General features: G+C 39.2%; 1 protein-coding gene across 4 annotated transcripts in view; it reads left to right on the forward strand.

Moving 5' to 3' along the window:
* The window catches only part of PAPLN (papilin, proteoglycan like sulfated glycoprotein), a 99,804-nt gene that overhangs the window by 76,794 nt on the left and 4,129 nt on the right, over positions 1-18,881 (forward strand). For all 4 annotated transcript variants that reach the window (XM_069092116.1, XM_069092114.1, XM_069092117.1 and 1 more), the window contains 7 exons: positions 1,748-1,882; positions 2,935-3,062; positions 3,618-3,756; positions 10,413-10,550; positions 11,716-11,843; positions 12,100-12,208; positions 16,381-16,556. In XM_069092116.1, the coding sequence (XP_068948217.1) occupies positions 1,748-1,882; positions 2,935-3,062; positions 3,618-3,756; positions 10,413-10,550; positions 11,716-11,843; positions 12,100-12,208; positions 16,381-16,556 (953 nt within the window). The remainder of the gene's footprint in view (positions 1-1,747; positions 1,883-2,934; positions 3,063-3,617; positions 3,757-10,412; positions 10,551-11,715; positions 11,844-12,099; positions 12,209-16,380; positions 16,557-18,881) is intronic.

Raw genomic sequence — 18,881 nt, forward strand, 5'->3', positions numbered from 1 at the left:
TTTGGTCATGGCTTTCAGGCAGTCCAATAATTTTTAAATTATCTCTCCTGGATCTATTTTCCAGGTCAGTGGTTTTTCCCATGAGATATTTCACATTGCCTTCTATTCTTTCATTTTTTTGGATCTTTTTAACATCATCTTGATTTCTCTTAAAGTCACTAGCTTCCCTTTGCTCCAATCTAAATACAAGGGAATGATTCTCCTCATTGAGCTTTTGAGATTCTTTTTCCATCTGTCAAATTCGACTTTTCAAGGCATTCCTCTTCTCATTGCCTTTTTGAGCCTCTTTTGCCAATTGAGTCAGTCTGTTTTTTAAGGTGTGGATTTTCCTCAGTCAGGCTGTTGACTCTCAGTTTGTAATTTTCTTGCATTGTTCTCATTTCTCTCCCCAATTTTTCCTCCACTTCTCTTATCTGCTTCTTAAGGTCCTCTATGGCCTGTAACCAGCTCGTATTTTCTTTTGAAGCTTTTGGTGCAGGAGTTCTGACTTCACTGTCTTCCTCCTGTTCCATGCTTTGCTCCTTTTTGTCCCCAAAATAGGAGTCTAATGTTGGAGTCTTCTGTTTGTTTTGCTTCCTTTGCCTGGTCATGTTGCTACTCAGTCACTTGACCCCTGGGCTTTTTGCCACAGTAGGAGTCTGCCACCAGACAGGGGAACTTTCATCTCAAATGCTGGGGTTTTCTCAGCTGCCAGAAGTATTAGTTGGGTGCCCTCTCTGAGGCCTCCACACGCTCTGGCAAGCTGGTTACACACCCCAGAACCTCCACCCTAGACTGCAATCCAGATCCAAGCAGGTTAAAGCAAGAGTGATTACCCCTCAGACTGGTGCTTGGTCCCCCTACACTCTGCAGGCTAGGAGCTGAAGCTGCATTGTGGTGCTGGCATGGGGTCTCAGCGGCTTCTTGCTGTGAGGCAAAAGCTGACACATTCCCAACTACTGCTCCCAAAGTCCACAGTGCACTGACCTCTCACTTTGTCCTACGCATCTATGTGTTGATGAATCTGGAAATGGCCACAGCTGCTGGTGATCTGGAGTCCCTCCAGCCAGTGGCTGGTCAGGCCCACCCTGTGTCTAAAACCTCCAGCTCACGGGGGTCTGGGCTCAGCTCCCAGAGCTCTGTGCTGACTGATTTCTGCCAGCCTGCCGGGCTGTCCTCAGTGGGAGGTTAGATACTCTGTGTCATTTTGTGGGTTCTGCAGCTCCAAAGTTTGCTTAGAGACCCCTTTTACATGGATTGGGGAAGGTGGGAGCTAGAGCCCCGTGGAGGTCCTGCTTCTATTCAGCCATCTGGACTCTGCCCCCTCTTGGGTAAAAATTTTTAAAGCTGATCAGATAAGCAAGACTTAGGTAAATACTCTAGTCTTTGATAAACCCAGGTACATAAAGTACTAGGGAATGAACTCTTTATTCACTGTGGAAAGCAATTTTGTGGAAAATAAGTTTAGACCAGTATCTTATGGTATACATGAAAGTGAGTTGTAAATAGCTATAATGACCTAAAGGAAAAGATCATATCATAAAAAACCAGAAGAGAATCATAATTATGGAAAGAGGAAAATCCTTAACCAGCTAAGGGATAAAAGAAATAATAAAAATACACTTGATCATTCAACCAAGATTGACAGCATTTAGCCCTCCATGCTATGAGAGATTAAGACATGAGTAAGAAACATTCCTTGCCCTCAAGGAGTTTATGGGCTTTATATATACAGATAATCATAATATATCATCCTGCCATTTTACAGGATTGTCTTGGACAAGACAGAATACTCTGGGTTTGAGGTCACCCTGGGGCAGATGATTCGATTCTTCTGTGTGTCAGGTGCCAGCCCTGATGTGAAATGGCAGAAAAATGGGAAGCCAATCAGATCGTCAGATAGGTAAAGAACCTCTTCCTTCCCACAATCCAAATGGCCCCGAACACCTGAAGATGCTCCCTTCCAAAGGTAGGATTGGGGGGCTTGGATAGCGAAGAGATAGATTGGGGCAAATCTACCCACGGGTGTCACTAAATCGGGCGATGAATTCGAGGATATCATTAAGGACATTATCTGTAAATATTTAATCATAACATAAACATTCTATAATTTATGTGGTGCTTCATGTTATTATTTATGTAGTTTGTTGATTATAAAGAATGTTACAGGGGGTGGCTAGGTGGCACAGTGAATAGAGCACCGGCCCTGGAGTCAGGAAGACCTGAGTTCAAATCCAGCCTCAGACACTTAACACTTATTAGTTGTGTGATCTTGGACAAGTCACTTAACCCCAAATGCCCTGCCTTCCTCTTCCAAAAAAAAAAGGTACATCAGTTATACCACCTAATCCTCACAACATCCTTGTGAGAAAGGTAGAGAAAGTATTATTTTTCCCCGTTAGCAAACTGAGTCTCAGAGATGTTAGGTATTTTGCCTAAGGTCATATAGCTAGTTCAGTTATCCCTTCCACATCACAGCGGTTAAGGCTGTAGCACTGCTGCAATCTGGGAAATCCATGTAAAAGCTTTTGGTCCTCCCTTCATACCAGAGAAGTCTGAATTATTACAGCATTAAAAGATAAAATATGTTGATATTATACATATATTTTATGCACTTCTGAATTTCTAAACTTGTTCTGTGTCATATGCTGGCCTTCATGTGTTGTCTGTGGCTTCCAAAAAACTCCCAGAAAATTCCTATTTAATTTTTTTTGCTGTCCCATGATATATCTGAACAACAATGGGCAAAGTTGTAATGTGGAAGGGATAACTTTAATTGATAAACCAAGATTTGAACCCAGAGTCTTTTGATTCCAAGAGTGGAGTTCTTTCCCTATCACGTGTGTGTGGGGAGCCTGTACTGGGAATGATTGGGTACCGACCAGAGCATGGTAGAGCATAGGTTGGGAGACAAGTGCTGGTCAGGGCTGTCACTTGATATGTGGACTCCCACAGGCACCATTTGCAGTCAGATGGCTCCTTGGTCATCAGTTCAGTGAGTGAAGAAGATGCTGGCACCTACACCTGCAGTAGTTCTACTGGGGGCCAGGACATCAGTCGCCATGTTCAACTCTGGATCACAGGTCACTTGGTCATGCCCCGTCCAATGAGATTTTTAATGGCTTTACTCTGTTCCCTCCTACCTTCTCTCTCCCTGGGGTGGGAAGGGATTAGGTTTAGGGGGTGGGATTAGGTTTATAATTGTCTGGATTGATGCCTTTCCTGTTAGCAGTGGTGTCCCCCTGTAGGAACCCAGGGGGCATCTTCTGGAAAGTGATCTTAACATTTTTGTTTCCAGAGCTGTAGTGCCTTGGTGTTCATGAATGGCAGGACCATAGTAAGACCCTGTTCTCAAGCTCCATTTGCCACTTACAAACACTCATGCAGGGGCGGCTAGGTGGCACAGTGAATAGAGTACCGGCCCTGGAGTCAGGAGGACCTGAGTTCAAATCCGGCCTCAGACACTTAACACAAAACTAGCCGTGTGACCTTGTGCAAGGCACTTAACCCCAATTGCCCTACCTTCCCCCCTCCAAAAAAAAAAAAAGCAAACACTAATCCCTCAGTTTTCCCTAGAGGATTAGTTGTGAAGTTCTCTTCCCTTGCCTGCCTCTGCATTTTCTTCTGCTTCATGATAGGAGATGACAGGGCAGAACCTGCAGAGGCTGAGAGGAATCTCCCTTGGATCCAGGACCACAGACGCCTGGATTTTGGCATGGAAGGAGGTGGGCAGGGTCAGAGGCCTAGCTCCCACAGGCACCATCAGCCAGGGTCCAGGTAATAATACTGCTTTTGTCCCACATTAGCTCTCTTTAACTTCATGCCATACAGCATCTCTTCCATGTTTCACTACTTTGCTTATGATGTCACCTTTTATGCACAAGTCATGAACTCATTTTGAGCTTATCTTGGTATATGGTGTGAGATATTGGTCTATACCTAGTTTCTGCCAGTTTTCCCAATGATTTTTGTTCAGTAGCCCCAGTTTTTGTTCCCATAGTTGGAATCTTTGGGTTTATCAGATACTAGGTTACTGTGCTCATTTGCTTTTCCATATTGTGTATCCAATCACTCTTTTTCTTACCCAGTACAAAATTGTTTCAACAATTACAGCTTTGTAGTATAGTTTGAGATCAGGTACTGCTAGCTGCCCTTCTCATTTGTTTTTCATTGATTCCTGTGATATTCTTGATCTTTTGTTCATCTGGATGAATTTTGTTATTTTTTTCTAACCCTATAAAGTAATTCTTTGGTAGTTTGATGTAAATTAATTTAAACAGTATTGCCATTTTTATTATATTGGCTTGACCTACCCATGAGCAATTAATATTTCTCCAATTATTTAAATATGTTTTTATTTGTGTGAAGTATTTTAAAATTGTGTTCATATAGTTCCTGTGTGTTACAGCAGGAATTTTCTACTATATGTAGTTATTTTAATTGGAATTTCTCTATCTCTATGTCCAGATTGTTGGTTATATACAGAAATGCTGGTGATTTTTTTTGTATTTATTTTGCATCCTGCAACTTTCTTGAAGTTTTTAATTGTTTAAATTAGTTTATTAATTGACTCTCTAGGATTGTCTAAGTGTAACATCATATCATCTATAAAAACTGATATTTTTATCTCTTGTCTATGCTTATTCCTTTATTTTTTTGTCTTATTGCTTTAGCTAGCATTTGTAGTACAATATTCAATGGTGATAATGAACATCCCTGATCTTATTGGAAAAGCTATTAGCTTGTCCCTTGTTCTTGGTTTTAGAAAAATATCACTTATCATTTTAAGGAAAATTGTTTATTCCTATCCTTTATGGTGTTTTTTTAAAAACAGGAATGGGTGTTGTATTTTGCCAAAAGCTTTTTCTGTGTCTATTGAAATAATCATATGATTTTTGTTGGTTTTGCTATTGATGTGGTTAATTATGTGTATAATTTCCCTGTTATTGAACTAGCCCTAAATCCACCTGGTCGTAATATAATCTTTGTGATAATCTCTTTGCTAGCATTTTATTTACAATTTTTTTCATCAAAATTAACTAGAGAACTTGGTTTATAGTTTTCTTTCTCTGTTTTGATTCTTCTTAGTTTAGATAGCAAGACCATATTAAGTGTGACAGAATGAATTTTTCTACGATCTTTTCTTTACTTTTTAAATTTTTTTTTTTTACAAATAATTTATATAGTATTGGAAATCATTGTTCCTTAAAGGTTTTGTAGAATTCACTTATAAATCAATCTTTTTTCTTTGGGAGTTCTTTTATGATTGATTTTTTTTTATTCTAAGAGAGTTAAATATTCTATTTACTTTTCTGTTAATCTGGACAATTTATATTATTATAAATATTAATTTCATTTAGATTGTCCTATTAGCAGATAGTTGAGCAAAATAGGTTCTAATAACTACTTTTATTTCTCCATTGGTTGTGAATTTTGCTTTTTCATATTTTATGTTGGTAATTTAATTTTCTTTCTTTTTCTTAATCTATTTTATTTGTCTATTTTATTGTTTTTTCCCTCAAACTAGCTTGTACTTTTATTTGCTAATTGAATTTTTTTTAACTTTCAATTTTGTTAATCTTTCCTTTGATTGTCAGGATTTTTATTCTGGTGTTTAATTAGAAGTTTTGAATTTGTTAGTTTTCTACATTTTTTTCTTTGTTTCTTTTGCAGTTACACACCAGATTTATTTATCTGCTCTTCCTTTCTTTTTATTGATGAAAGAGTTTAGAGATATAAATTTTCTCCTGAGAACTGCTGTGGCTTCATCCCATAAATTTTGGAATGTTGTTTAATAGTTATCATTATAATTAATGACTTTGATTTTATAATTTGTTCTTTGTCCCACCCATTATTTAGTATTAAGCTACTTAATTTCCAATTTTTAATCTTTGTTTAAAGGTCCTTTATTGAATGTAATTTCTGTTGCATTCTGGTTAAAAAGAGATGCATTTAATACTTCTGCTTTTCTGTATTTATTTAGGAGGTTTTTATGTGTTAATACATGGTCAGTTTTTATGGTGTCATACACAGTTGAGAACTAAGTATATGCCTTTTTACTCCCATTCAGTAATCTCTAGAGGTCTGTCATATCTAACTTTTCTAAAATTCTGTCGAAGTCCTTAATTTCTTTCTTATTTATTTTTTTGTTTCAATTTATCTAGGTCTGAGAGAGATAGATTGAGATTCCTCACTATTATACTTTTACTGTCTATTTTTTCCTGTAATTCGTTTAATTTTTCCTTTAAGAATTTATAAGTTATGCCATTTGGTGTATACATGTTTACTATTGTAATTAATTCGTTATCTATGATACATTTTAGCAAAATGTAGTTACTCTGTTTCTTCTAGGAGTTTTCTTTTTTGCAATCATTTTAGGAGGTGATTGGTGGATTCTATCAACATCTATTTTGCCCTCTGGTTCTAAAACATCAGGGCAGTTTTCCTCTAGAATTTCTTGGAGGATGATTTCTAGGTTCTTTCTTTGATCATGGCTTTCAGGTAGTCCAATAATTTTAAAATTATCTCTCCTGGATCTATTTTCCAGGTCAGTGGTTTTTCCAATGAGATATTTCACATTGTCTTCTCTATTCTTTGATTTGTTTGGATCTGTTTAACAGCATCTTGATCTCTCATAAAGTCATTAGCTTCCATTTGCTCCAATCTAATTCTGAAGCAATGATTCTCCTCAGTGAACTTTTTAGATTCTTTTTCCATGTGGCAAATTCAGCTTTTTAAGGCATTCTTCTCCTCATTGCCTTTTTGAGCCTCTTCTGCTATCTGAGTTAATCTTAAGTTTTAAGGTGTTATTTTCCTCAGTCAGGCTATTGACTCTCAGTTTGTAATTCTTTTGCATTGTTCTTATTTCTCTTCCCAATTTTTTCTCCACTTCTCTTATCTGCTTCTTAAGGTCCTCTATGGCCTGTAACCAGCTCGTATTTTCCTTTGAAGCTTTTGGTGCAGGAGTTCTGACTTCACTGCTTTCCTCCTGTTCCATGCTTTGCTCCTTTTTGCCCCCAAAATAGGAGTGTATTGTTGGAATCTTCTGTCTGCTTTGTTTCTTTTGCCTGGTCATGTTGCCACTCAGTCACTTGAACCCTGGGCTTTTTGCCACAGTAGGACTCTGCTACCAGACAGGGGAGCTTTGTACCAAATGCTGGGGTTTTCTCAGCTGCTGGAGGTATTAGTTAGGTGCCCTCTCTGGAGCCTCCATGTGCTCTGGCAAGCTGGTTACACATCCCAGGACCTTTACCCTAGACTGCAATCCAGGTCCAAGCAGGTTAGAGCAAGAGTGATTACCCCTCAGACTGGTCGCTTGGTCCCCCAACTGCAGGCCAGGAGCTGAAGCTGCCAGGTACCACCGCTCTCAGTGGCTTCTCACCCTGGGGGCAAAAGCCGACGCATTCCCAACTACTGGGTCCCAAAGTCCACAGTGCACTGACCTCTCACTTTGTCCTACGCATCTATATGTTGATGCATCTGGAAATGGCCACAGCTGCTGATGATCTGGAGTTCCTCCAGCCAGCGGATGGTCAGGCCTGCCCTGGGACTAAAACCTCTGGGCTTGGCTCTGGGGCTCAGCTGGCCGATTCCTGCCGGGCTGCAGGGATCTTCTCAGTAAGAAGTTAGCTTCTCTGTGTCATTTTGTGGGTTCTGTAGCTCCAAAGTTTGTTCAGAGTCCTCTTTTACATGGATTAGAGGTGGTGATAGCTGGAGCCGCGAGGAGCTCCTGTTTCTACTCCACCATCTTGACTCTGCCTCCCTCTGTTTATCTCTTAATTAGGTCTCTTTTGCTTTATCTAAGATTATGGTTGCTACTTGTTTTGTTTTCTTAACTTCAGTTAAAGTATAATATTCTGTTTCAGTCCCTTATTTTAACTATGTATATCTTTTTGTTTCAAGTATGTTTTTTGTAGACAATATATTTTTTGATTTTGGTTTTTAATTTGCCCTTCTATCCTCTTCTCTTTTGTGGGTGTTTATCCCATTCACATTCACAGTTTTGATTGCTATGCATTTCCCTATGTACTATTCTCTTATACTCATTCTTCTCTTTTACTCCCTCTTTTGAAAGAATCTGTTTTGTTTCTCATCAATGCCTCATATAATCATAATCAACCTTTCTTCTTATTTCTCTCTTTTCCCTCATCCCTTTCCTTCCTTTTTGACTGTTGTGTAAGATGTGTTTCTGTACCCAGCTGTGTATTTTTCCAGATGAGACTGAGGTTTAAGTGTCATCCATTCCCCCATCTCCTGCTCCCTTCTTGTTACATAAAGTTGACTTATGTGAACTACGTTCCCCCCTCCCCATCCATTTAATTTTTGGTTTGACATCATCCAAACACAACAGAATCATGCTCAGTTCCTCTGTCTAATTTAACTCTTTCGGTGATCTCTCATGATCAGGGGCTACATCTATCATCTCCCCATATAAGAATGTAAACAGTTTAGCCTTGTTTAGTCCTTTATGATTTCTCACTCATCTTTACCTTTTCATGCTTCTTTCAACTCATGTTTGTATGTCAGATTTTCAATTCAGTTCTAGAATGTTTGGAAGTATTCTATTTTGCTGTTTTTCCCCTCGTAGGATTATACTCAATTTTGCAGGGTACATTATTCTTGGTTATAAACCTGGATCCTTTGCCTTCTGAGTATCATATTCCAAGCTCTCTTCTACTTTATATTTGTGGCTGGTAAATCTTGTGTGATCCTGATTGTGGTTCCTCAGTACTTGAATTCTTTCTGACTGCTTGTAGTATTTTTTCCTTGGCTCTGGATTTCATTTTGGGGTTATTCTCAGGAAGTGACCAGTGGAGCCTTTCAATTTTGACTTTGTTGTCTGGTTCTAAGATATCTGGACAATTTTATGATTTGTTGAAATATGATGGCTGGGCTCTTTTTGTTGTTGTTTTTTGTTTATGGCTTTCAGGTAATTCAGTAATTCTTAAATTATCTCTCTAGTCTATTTTCCAGATCAGGTCAGTTGTTTTTCCTGTTTTATATTTTCTTCTCTAACTCTTGTTTGAACTCCTTTGGAATTCCTTTTTTTTCCCTTCTGGAATTCTTATTGGATTTTGTCTAAGCTGTATTTGTCTTTGAGAATTTCTTGTAGATTTCTCTGAGTCATTCTTCTGTGTTTGTCACCATGATATGGCTAGGTGTTTTTTTTTTTTTTTTTGCTCATTCTTCCAGCCTACTCTTTGACTTTGTATTTTTATTTTAGGGCTGGGCCCTGTATACTTCTGGAGGGAGAAGAGGGGGTTGTCCAACCTGAGCTTCTGTCCTCCTCCTACTTGCACAGCTTTGACTGGGGGCCTGCAAGCTTTTAGTGTTCCAGAAGTGTGTGATCCAGGGAAAGGTCTGTTTTCTGTCCTGGTCTGAGTTCTCTAAGTTCCTGAACAAGGTTTGGGACCAATTGCTTGTTTCTGGTTAGGAACTTTACTACTGCTAGACTCAACCACTATTGGCCTGCTCCAGGTTCAGAGCAGGAACACTGTGCTCAGCTCCTACATTAAGAACCACACAGCCATCATGTGCTTCCCAGTCAGAATGAGGAGCAATGTTTGTGACCACTCTTCTCTGCCCAGGATATGCCTTGGTACTGGGTGTCTCTGGGCACTGGCGTGTTTCACTGCCACCATAAACTCATGGCTAGACTCCCTCCCAGAGTCTGCACATCTGTCTCTATAAGCTGCCCTGGCTGGAAAAGTTACTGTGACTTTTTTCTTGTTTTTTTCTGATCAGAATTCAGTCTGGCACCCTCTCTAGATCTTCCTCAAGGTGTGTGGAAATTAGACTATTCCCCTCTCTCTCTCCCCTCCTTGTTTATATAGTTTTGAAAAAGATTCGTGTAGCTTTGCAGAATATTTTACATATATGTCATTTACTCCTCATAACAATCCTGGCAAGATGCTGATATTAAACTCATTTTACAGATGAAGAAACTGAACTTGAGATGTTAGCGTGGTTTACCTGGAATCAAATAGTGCATATCTGAAATACATTCAGATTCAGGTCTTCCTGATCCCAAGGCCAGCACTCTATTCATTATGTCGCCTATCCCTCACCTCCCCTCTCCCACGCCCCCAACTGTAATTTGATGAGAAATTTAGTTCAACTTTCATTAACAAAAGGAAGTGGTTTTATTATTTAACGTAAATTTCCATACACTAGATATGAGATTTATCATGATTTTTTTTTTTTGTAAAAATGTTTGGCAATTTTATAGTTTTTTTTTTTAACTGGAAGAAAACTTGTATTTTGGTTTCATAAAACCTTTTGAAATGATAAAATAATGGAAGAGGGGGAGGATAGGTTAGGAAAGGGAGACACTATTTAGGTCTAGAGGTGATAAAACCAGGGATTAGGGTGCAGTGGAGAAGAGGGAGCAGATACAACAGAGCATCTTTACAGGAGGTGGGTGTGTTTTACAGGTTGAGCTTTGACAGGAACCAGCCAGGAGTGCTGGATGCCAGTGTGGGTCAGCGAGTCCAACTGCCCTGTCGAACATTTGGCTACCCTCCCCCAGTCATTGAGTGGCAGAAGAATGGACAGCCTCTTTCCTCTCCCAGGTTGGTCTAAGCTAACGTCTTTCCTTCTATTTCCAATTCTACCTCTAAGTGGAGGGTGATGGGAGTCAAAAATGGCACTTTTCCCTTTTTCCTAATGGGCCTGGCCATCCAAGAAAGGTTTCTGCTATCACTGTAATTTCTAATGCTCTGCCAGGGAACTTTATCAGCTGTCACCCACCCCACTGGCTCACCCAAGGATTTTAAGATTGGACATAGGGGCCACTAGGTGGCGCAGTGAATAGAGCACCAGCCCTGGAATCAGGAGGACCTGAGTTTAAATCTGGCCTCAGACAATTAACACAAAAAAACTAGCTGTGTGACCTTGGGCAAGTTAATCCCAATTGCCCTACATCCCCCCCCTGCAAAAAACAAAAAAAAAAAAAGCGGATACAGAATAGTTGAGGAAAGCTTTACTCATCCTATTCCGATGACAATGACTACTAAACTAACATGTATATAGTGCGCACTATATGACATATACTGTGCTAAACACTTTATGTTATTATCTCATCTGATCCTTACAACAACCCTGGGAGGTAGGTGCTATTATTATCTCCATTTTACACATGAGGAAACGGAGGCAAACAGTTTAAGTGACTTTCCCAGGGTCATACAGCTAATAAGTGTTGTACTATTCAGTGATGTAGTGGATAAAGCATGGGTTTGGAAGCCATTGAGAAAATTTTCTTTTTGGCAGTGCTATCAGATTGGTTTTTGATACCACCAGCGTCTCCCTGTCCTAAATTATCAGACACTAGAGATTTAAAAGAATATAATAAAGATGGAGTGAGACACAGAAAACATTTCTGACTAGGAAAAGTCATTCATTTGAGCAACGCAAAAAGCTAGAAATCATTTGAAAATTCATTTATAGACCAATTATCATAAAATGTAAAAAATACCACGTGAAACTTTTATTCTTGAACAAAAAGCTAGAAAATTTCTTGTATATTAAATGATAGCCAACTGGAAGGCATTGGAAGGGAGGAATCTGACCTATTTTAGGTAGTCACTAGTGGGCCTTTGACCAAGAAAAGTATATTCAGAGGTTCCTTCTCAGTGTGATTACAACCTGGCCCACTCACATTAAATAACTCTGCTGTGTCTTCATCCCATACCTTCTGCCCCTCAGGGCCTAAGGGACATGACTATGCTTGATTTGCAGACACCAACAGCAGCCAGATGGCTCCCTGGTCATCAGTCGTGCTACCATGGAGGATGGTGGCTTCTACACTTGCATTGCTTTCAATGGACGAGAAAGAGACCAGCGCTGGGTCCAGCTTCGAATTCTGGGTAGAGGCAGAGTGGGATTAGGATGCAGCCCAGAAGAGCGGGCAAAATAATAGATACTGAGGGGTCTGGGGATAGGAGTGGGTACGGGCCACCTATTTACCATGGAGAACATGCCTACCTTACTGGTCCAGGAGAAAGGGGGTGGCAGTCCTGTTGATCATGTTTTCATGTGGGTTTGGGGTGTCAGATAGAATTGGCTGAGGGTTGGAGTGGGCACTCTACATCTTGTATGATGAAATCCCTTATTGGTCCACAGGAGAGCTGAAGATCATAGGACTACAACCCACAGTTACAGTGCCTGAGGGAGAAGACACCCAGCTCCATTGTGTGGTGATAGGAGACAATGTGAATGTGAGATGGTCTAGGTACACATCCCTTTAAGCCCTCAGTTCCTGCTCATCACTTCCTCTCACCCTTGAGATTTGTCAAAGGCCTAGTCTGGATTGTAGCATTGGTAGGGGCTTCTTTTTCTACCCCTCTTCCCTCCAAAATGGGTAAAAGAATATCCTCTACTTTTCCTTGCATCTGAACCACACCTCCCTGATTTTGTCTCATAGCGGGCAGGTAATAATAATTGTAATTATTGTACATTTATTTCAGTCATGTTCAGCTCTTTGTGGCCCCTTCTGGAGCTTTCTTGGCAAAGATACTGGAGTGGTTTGCCATTTCCTTCTCCAGATAATTGTAATAACTCATTAATATAGCACTTGAAGGTTTTCAAAGTGCTATCCTTACAAAAGCTTTGTGAGGCAGATAATGTACTTTTATTGTTGCCATTGTACAGATGAAGCAGTTGAAGTTTTTAGAGGTCATGATTTGTTCAGGGTCACAATGTCATTTATTCATCTCTGACTTTTTTTTTTTCTTTTTGGAGGGCAATTGGGGTTAAATAACTTGCCCAAGGTTACTAGTTATTTTGTGTGGGTGTTAAGTATCTAAGGCTGGAACCAAACTCGGATCCTCCTGACTCTGGGGTCAGCCCTTTACTTACTCACTGTGCCACCTAGCCGCCCCTCATCAACGACTCTTAGTGACCCCATTTAGGGTCTCTTGGAAAAGTACTGGAGTCTTCTGCTATTTCCTTCTCCAACTCATTTTACAGATGAGGAAACTGGGACAAACAGGGTCAAGTGACTTGCCCAGGGTCACGAAGCTAGTTAAGTGTCTGGAGCTGGATATGAACTCAGGAAGATGAGTCTATCCATGAATCCTTTCTGTGCTCTATCCAGTGCCACCTAGCTGCCCCCATGTCATAGTCAGGATTAAAACCCAGGTATATACTTTAAATCTAGTTCTGTTTCCAAGAGAACATGCTATGCTGCCACCTGCAGATTTAATGCAGGGAAAGACAATGTCATTGCACTGCTGGTTCTGCCAAGCTGATCTTATTTTACACCATCCTCGCTTTGCCAAGAGGCAGGAAGCACGTCCTTCGCCATCTATGTTCTGAAGCAAGTGACTGGCCACTTCACAGATAAGAGTTCTTAAGTCTAAAGTTTTCCTTTACATTACTGTGGTATCAACTATTTGTTTGTCTGGTTCTGCTTACTTTACACTGCATCAGTTCATACAAGCCTGCCAGGGTTTCTCTGAATCTGTCACACTAATCATTTCTTATATTATTAATGTCACAATTTATTTAGGAATATCTGAATGATGGGCACTCACTTTCTTTCTAGTTCTTTGCCACAGTACAAAGGGCTGATACAAATATTTTTGAAATGTATAGGTCTTTTCCCTTTATCTCTGATCTTTTTTGTGTATATAGTAGTGGCATCCCTGGGTAACATCACCACAGAAGTGTGGTACTGATAGCCATTTTGTATTTTTGTTTCATGGGTTACTGTGGCCAAAGAATTCATCAAACCATTTTTGGGTGGTTCCAAAGTATTCTAGAATGATCATACCATTTCAAACTCTACCAATACTGTAATAATAATAATAATGATAGCAGCTGGCATTTCAAGGTTTGCAAAACACTTTATAATATCTCATTTTAGCCTTATACTCCTGGGAGCTAGGTTTTGTTGTTATCCCCATTTAATAATTGCTATTAAGTGTCTGAGGCTGGCAAGGCTTGGTAAGACTCCCTAAGTCCAAGACTGTTGTTCTGTCCCCTGTATGACCTGTCACTGCCCCTCCATCAACTGCATTTTTCTCTTTTGCCATCTTTACCAATCTGATTTATGTGAGGTAGAACTTTGGAGTTGTTTTGTGCACTCTCATGGACCTCTCACCTCTGCAAAGGAGTGGAGTGAGAGTGTCTTATGTCTTTCTTTGAATCATGCTTGTTCTTTGTAATTTTGCAACATTCACTTTTGATTCTTTTTGATTGTTCTACTTAGTTTGTAGTCATTGGTTTTTTTTTTTTGTTTCTGCTTACTTCACTGCATCAGTTCATATAGATCTTTCCACGATTTTCTATATTCATCACACACATCCTTTTTTTTTTTCTTTTTGGAGGGCAATTGGGGTTAAGTGACTTGCCCAAGGTCACATGGCTAGTTTTGTGTTAAGTGTCTGAGGCTGGATTTGAACTCGGGTCCTCCTGACTCCAGGGCCGGTGCTCTATTTACTGCGCCACCTAAATAAATGGCTCGGGCATTTTTTTTTTTGCTTTTTGGAGGGCAATTGGGGTTAAGTGACTTGCCTAAGGTCACATGGCTAGTTTTTTGGTGTGTGTGTTAAGTGTCTGAGTCCGGATTTGAACTCGGGTCCTCCTGACTCCAGGGTCGGTGCTCTATTCACTGTGCCACCTACCTGCCCCAGCATCACACACATCCTTAGAGCACAGTAAAATTCCATTATATTCATGTCAGTTTGTTTAGTCATTCCTCAACTGATGGGCATCTATTTTGTTTCCAGTTCTTTTCTATCAGTTGCTGTAACTATTTTGGTGTATATGCAGACTTTCTATTAATGGCTTCCTTGGAGTAAAAGCACAGTAATGAAATCTCTGGGTCAAAGAGTATGGACATGTTAGTCACTTTATTTGCATAATTCCAAACTTCTTTCCATTTTTTTACCTTCTAATTGGGCTGATTTTGCTGGTGCATGATTTTCTTGAAAAAAAAAAAGTATAATATATAGAAATGAGGCTATTATATATACTCTATAAGTTTTTGATCTCTTGCAATCTTTTCTCATAAGCCACATTTTCTATTTATCCTTGCCTATTTTTACCTGAGTATCAAGTTATATACTGATTTAATTTGGAGGTCTTAACAAATTTTTCATCGTGTCTTCATCCTCTGCAATGGATACTGGTACAGAAGATACAATTCTTCTAATTGTGATGCTTTTGCAAATATTTGTCACAACCCTACATATCAGCATCCCATGAAATGATGTTTTTGCTGCCTTTGAGTGCTTAATAAAATCAACACTGCTGATTCCTTTGTCTAAGGAAAACCTATGAGCCACCCTCCCATTCAGCTGCAAGGTTCTTCTTTTTTCTAGTTTTATTTATGACAACGTCAAGATTGATATGATGTAATTCCTGATGCTATGTCTACTCATTGGTCATTGCATAAGGATTTTGTACACTTGTAGTGTATGAATAACCAAGTTAAAATTTCTAAATGGTCTGAAAACTATGGGATTCTTAACATCTCTTCCCCTCTTTCTGTCACTCTGACTTTTTTTTTTTTTAAAGCAATTGGGGTTAAGTAACTTGGCTCAAGGTTACATGGCCAGGTGTTTCTCGGTGGGTGTTAAGTGTCTGTGCCCTCATTCGATCCCAGGTCATCCCAACTCTGGGGCCGGTGCTCTTACTCGCTGTGCTACCTGGCTGCCCCAACTCTTGACTTTTTCTTTGCCAATCTTTTACAGTCACTGCCCTGGACGATGACATTTAAAATTTTTCTGTTTCATGAGTTACCTTGGCTAGGTAATTTATTCTTGTTGTTATTAATAACAACTAGCATTTATATAATGCTTACTATGTGCTCACTGCTTTATAAATATTCTCATTTTATCCTCACCAGAGACACACTGGAAAACATGTTTTAGCAGTGTGAAATGCAAGTTGGAGAGGGGATGAGACTGGAGACCAGTTAGAAAGTTATTACAGTTGTCCAGGCAAGAGATGATCACCTGAATTGAGGTGAAGGCACTGGACCTAGAAAGAGACAGATGGAGGAGAGGCTGTAGAGACTGAATCAACATAACAGGTCAAACAAAAGACTTAGGGATGATACCATGGGTTTGAGTTTGAGTGATTTCTTAGATTTTTGCTTTGAAATAGTTGGGATGTTTCTTCTATGTGAGTCTTGCCTTGACTTTTAGATGAGAAGGTCCTTCTTGAGGGAATTCTCTCTCTCTAAAAATAAATTACACTCTGGCAGAAGACATCTGACTCCCACTCTGGAGAAATGGCTTCTGTTTTCTTATGGGAAATAAATATCTGTGCTTATGGTGAACTTTCAGCACTTGCCCTCATCTCTTTCCTTGGTCATCCATGGACTTGGCTGCCCCAGGGCATTGAAGGGTGGGGACACATTGAGCAGCATAACCTCTAGATCCCTTTCCTTACCAGGAATGGGGTGCCCATGAGAAGTGATGGCCACCGCATCCACCTGTCCCAGGATGGAACCTTGGTGATTAACAACACACGAATTCGTGATGAAGGGTCCTATACCTGCAGTGCCTACAGTGAGACTCAGGCTGTCAGCCGCAGTACAGAGGTGAAAGTGATCCGTCCTAGGCCTTTAGGTAAGAGGACGGGATAAGTCCCTGCTCCTATTATTTTACTGTTTTCAAATAATTAAATGCCAACTTTTTGTGAACTTGACTAGAATCCCATTGCAATAGATTTCAAGGGTATTCCATGGCTTATCATAATGCTCCATTACAGTGAACCAACTGTTTCTGGAAATAGGTAGGGTCTGGACTTAGAAATAATGAAAACATTTATAATAGGCTTTTCAAAGCACTCTCAAACCTCTTTGATCTTTGTAACAATCTTGCCAGGTAGATGGAGGGGGTTGTTATTATTACCATCTTCTTACCAATGAGGCAACTGGGTACAAAACAGTTGTGATTTGTATAAGGACACCTAGCTCGCCAGTAGGAAAGCCAGGGCGAGAATCATAACCCACCACTGTTAAAGGAAAGAGGCTGCCCTTAGTCTGTCAATCAGATGGACTGAAGGTTTCATCATTATAGAAGTTGGAATATGAGACCTGAACTGCATAGTAGGGTGATAGTTTAGCATTTGCATGATTCTCTAGCCTTTCCCTCATACTGGTGCATTCTGTCTTCTAACTCAACTATATGTACATGTGAGGGGGCCTGCTCCAATTGTATGTTCAAACTCAGAGGCAAGGAGGAAAGGGAGCTCTGTCATGATAATCAGGCCATACTTTTAAAAACCCAAGCAGATTGAAATAACTGTAGACAAAAAAAAAATACCTGGGAGTCTATAAACCCAGGAAATATATAAACAACTACAAACCACTTTTCACACAAATAATAAAGTCAGATCTAAACAATTGGAAAAATATTAATTGCTCATGAGTAGGCCAAGTCAATATAATAAAAGTGACAGTTCTCCCTAAATTAATCTACTTATTCAGTGCCATACCAAACTACCAAAAAATTATTTTATAAAACTAGAAAAAATAGTAACAAAAGTCATCTGAAAGAACAAAAAGTAAAGAATATCAAGGGAATCAATGAAAAACATGTGAAGGAAGGCAGCCTAGTTGTACCAGGTCTCAAATAATCTCGTAGTGGCTAAGAAATAGATCACTGGGAATAGATTAGGTATATAATACATTATAGGAAATGACCATATTAATTTAGTGTTTGATAAACCTAAAGATCTAAGCTATTAGGACAAAAATTCACTGATGACAACTGCTGGGAAAATTGTAAAACAGTATGGCAGAAAGTAGATATAAACCAACATCTTACACCATATACCAAGATGAGGTCAAAATGGGTGATACCATAAGCAAATGAGAAGAGCATGGAATAGTTTATTTGTCATATCTATGGATAAGAGAAGAATTTAGGACCAAACAAGATATAGAGAGCATTATGAAATGTAAAATGGATAATTTTGATTATATTAAATTAAAAAGGTTCTGCACAAACAAAACCAATGTAACCGAAATTATAAAGGAAAAACTAGAAAAATTTTTATAGTTAGTATCTCTGATAAAGGTCTCATTTCTCAAATATCTAGAGAACTTAGTCAAATTTTTAAGAATACAAGTCATTCCCCAATTTTTCAAAGAAATCAAAGCTATCTATAATCATATAAAAAAGTGTTCTAAATCACTACTGATTAAGGAAATAAAAATTAAAACAACTCTGAGGCATCACCTCACACCCATCAGATTGGCTACTATGACAGAGAAAAATGATAAATGTTGGAGGGCATGTGGGAAAATTGGAACACTTTAAAGCACTGTTTGTGGACCTCTGAACTGATCCAGTCATTCTGGAGAGCAATTTGGAACTAAGCACAAAGAACTATAAAACAGTGCATACCCTTTGATCCAGCAATACTGCTACTAGGTCTGTATCCCAAAGAGATCATAATAAATGGAAAAGGACCCCCGTGTACAAAAATATTTATAGCAGTTCTTTTTGTGATAGCTGAGAACTGAAAATTGAGAAGAATGCCCAATTGGGGAACGGTTGAACAAATTGGGATTGCACAAATGAACAAATATGATTGTAATGGAATACTATTGTACTATAAAAATGGTAAGTGGGATGATTTCAGAAAAACCTGGACAGACTTACATGAACTGATACAAAGTGAAGTGAGCCAAACCAGGAGAATATTGTACGCAGCAATATACTATGTTTAAGAACTGTGAATGACTTAGCTGTTTTCAATAGTACAGTGATCTAAGACAATCTTAAAAAACTCAGGGTGAAAACTGCTGTCTCCAAAGAAAGATGTTATTTGAATATAGACCAAAGCATACAAATTTTCAATTTCTCTTTCCTTATTTCCTCCTTTCCTGTCCAAGTTTTCTTGTACAAATTGCCTAATACAGAAATATTTTACATGATTGCACA

The sequence above is a fragment of the Petaurus breviceps genome, unplaced genomic scaffold (assembly GCF_028583685.1).
Source record: "Petaurus breviceps papuanus isolate PSGF00001 unplaced genomic scaffold, PetGlider_PUasm1.0 189, whole genome shotgun sequence".
Classification (NCBI taxonomy): Eukaryota; Metazoa; Chordata; class Mammalia; order Diprotodontia; family Petauridae; genus Petaurus; species Petaurus breviceps.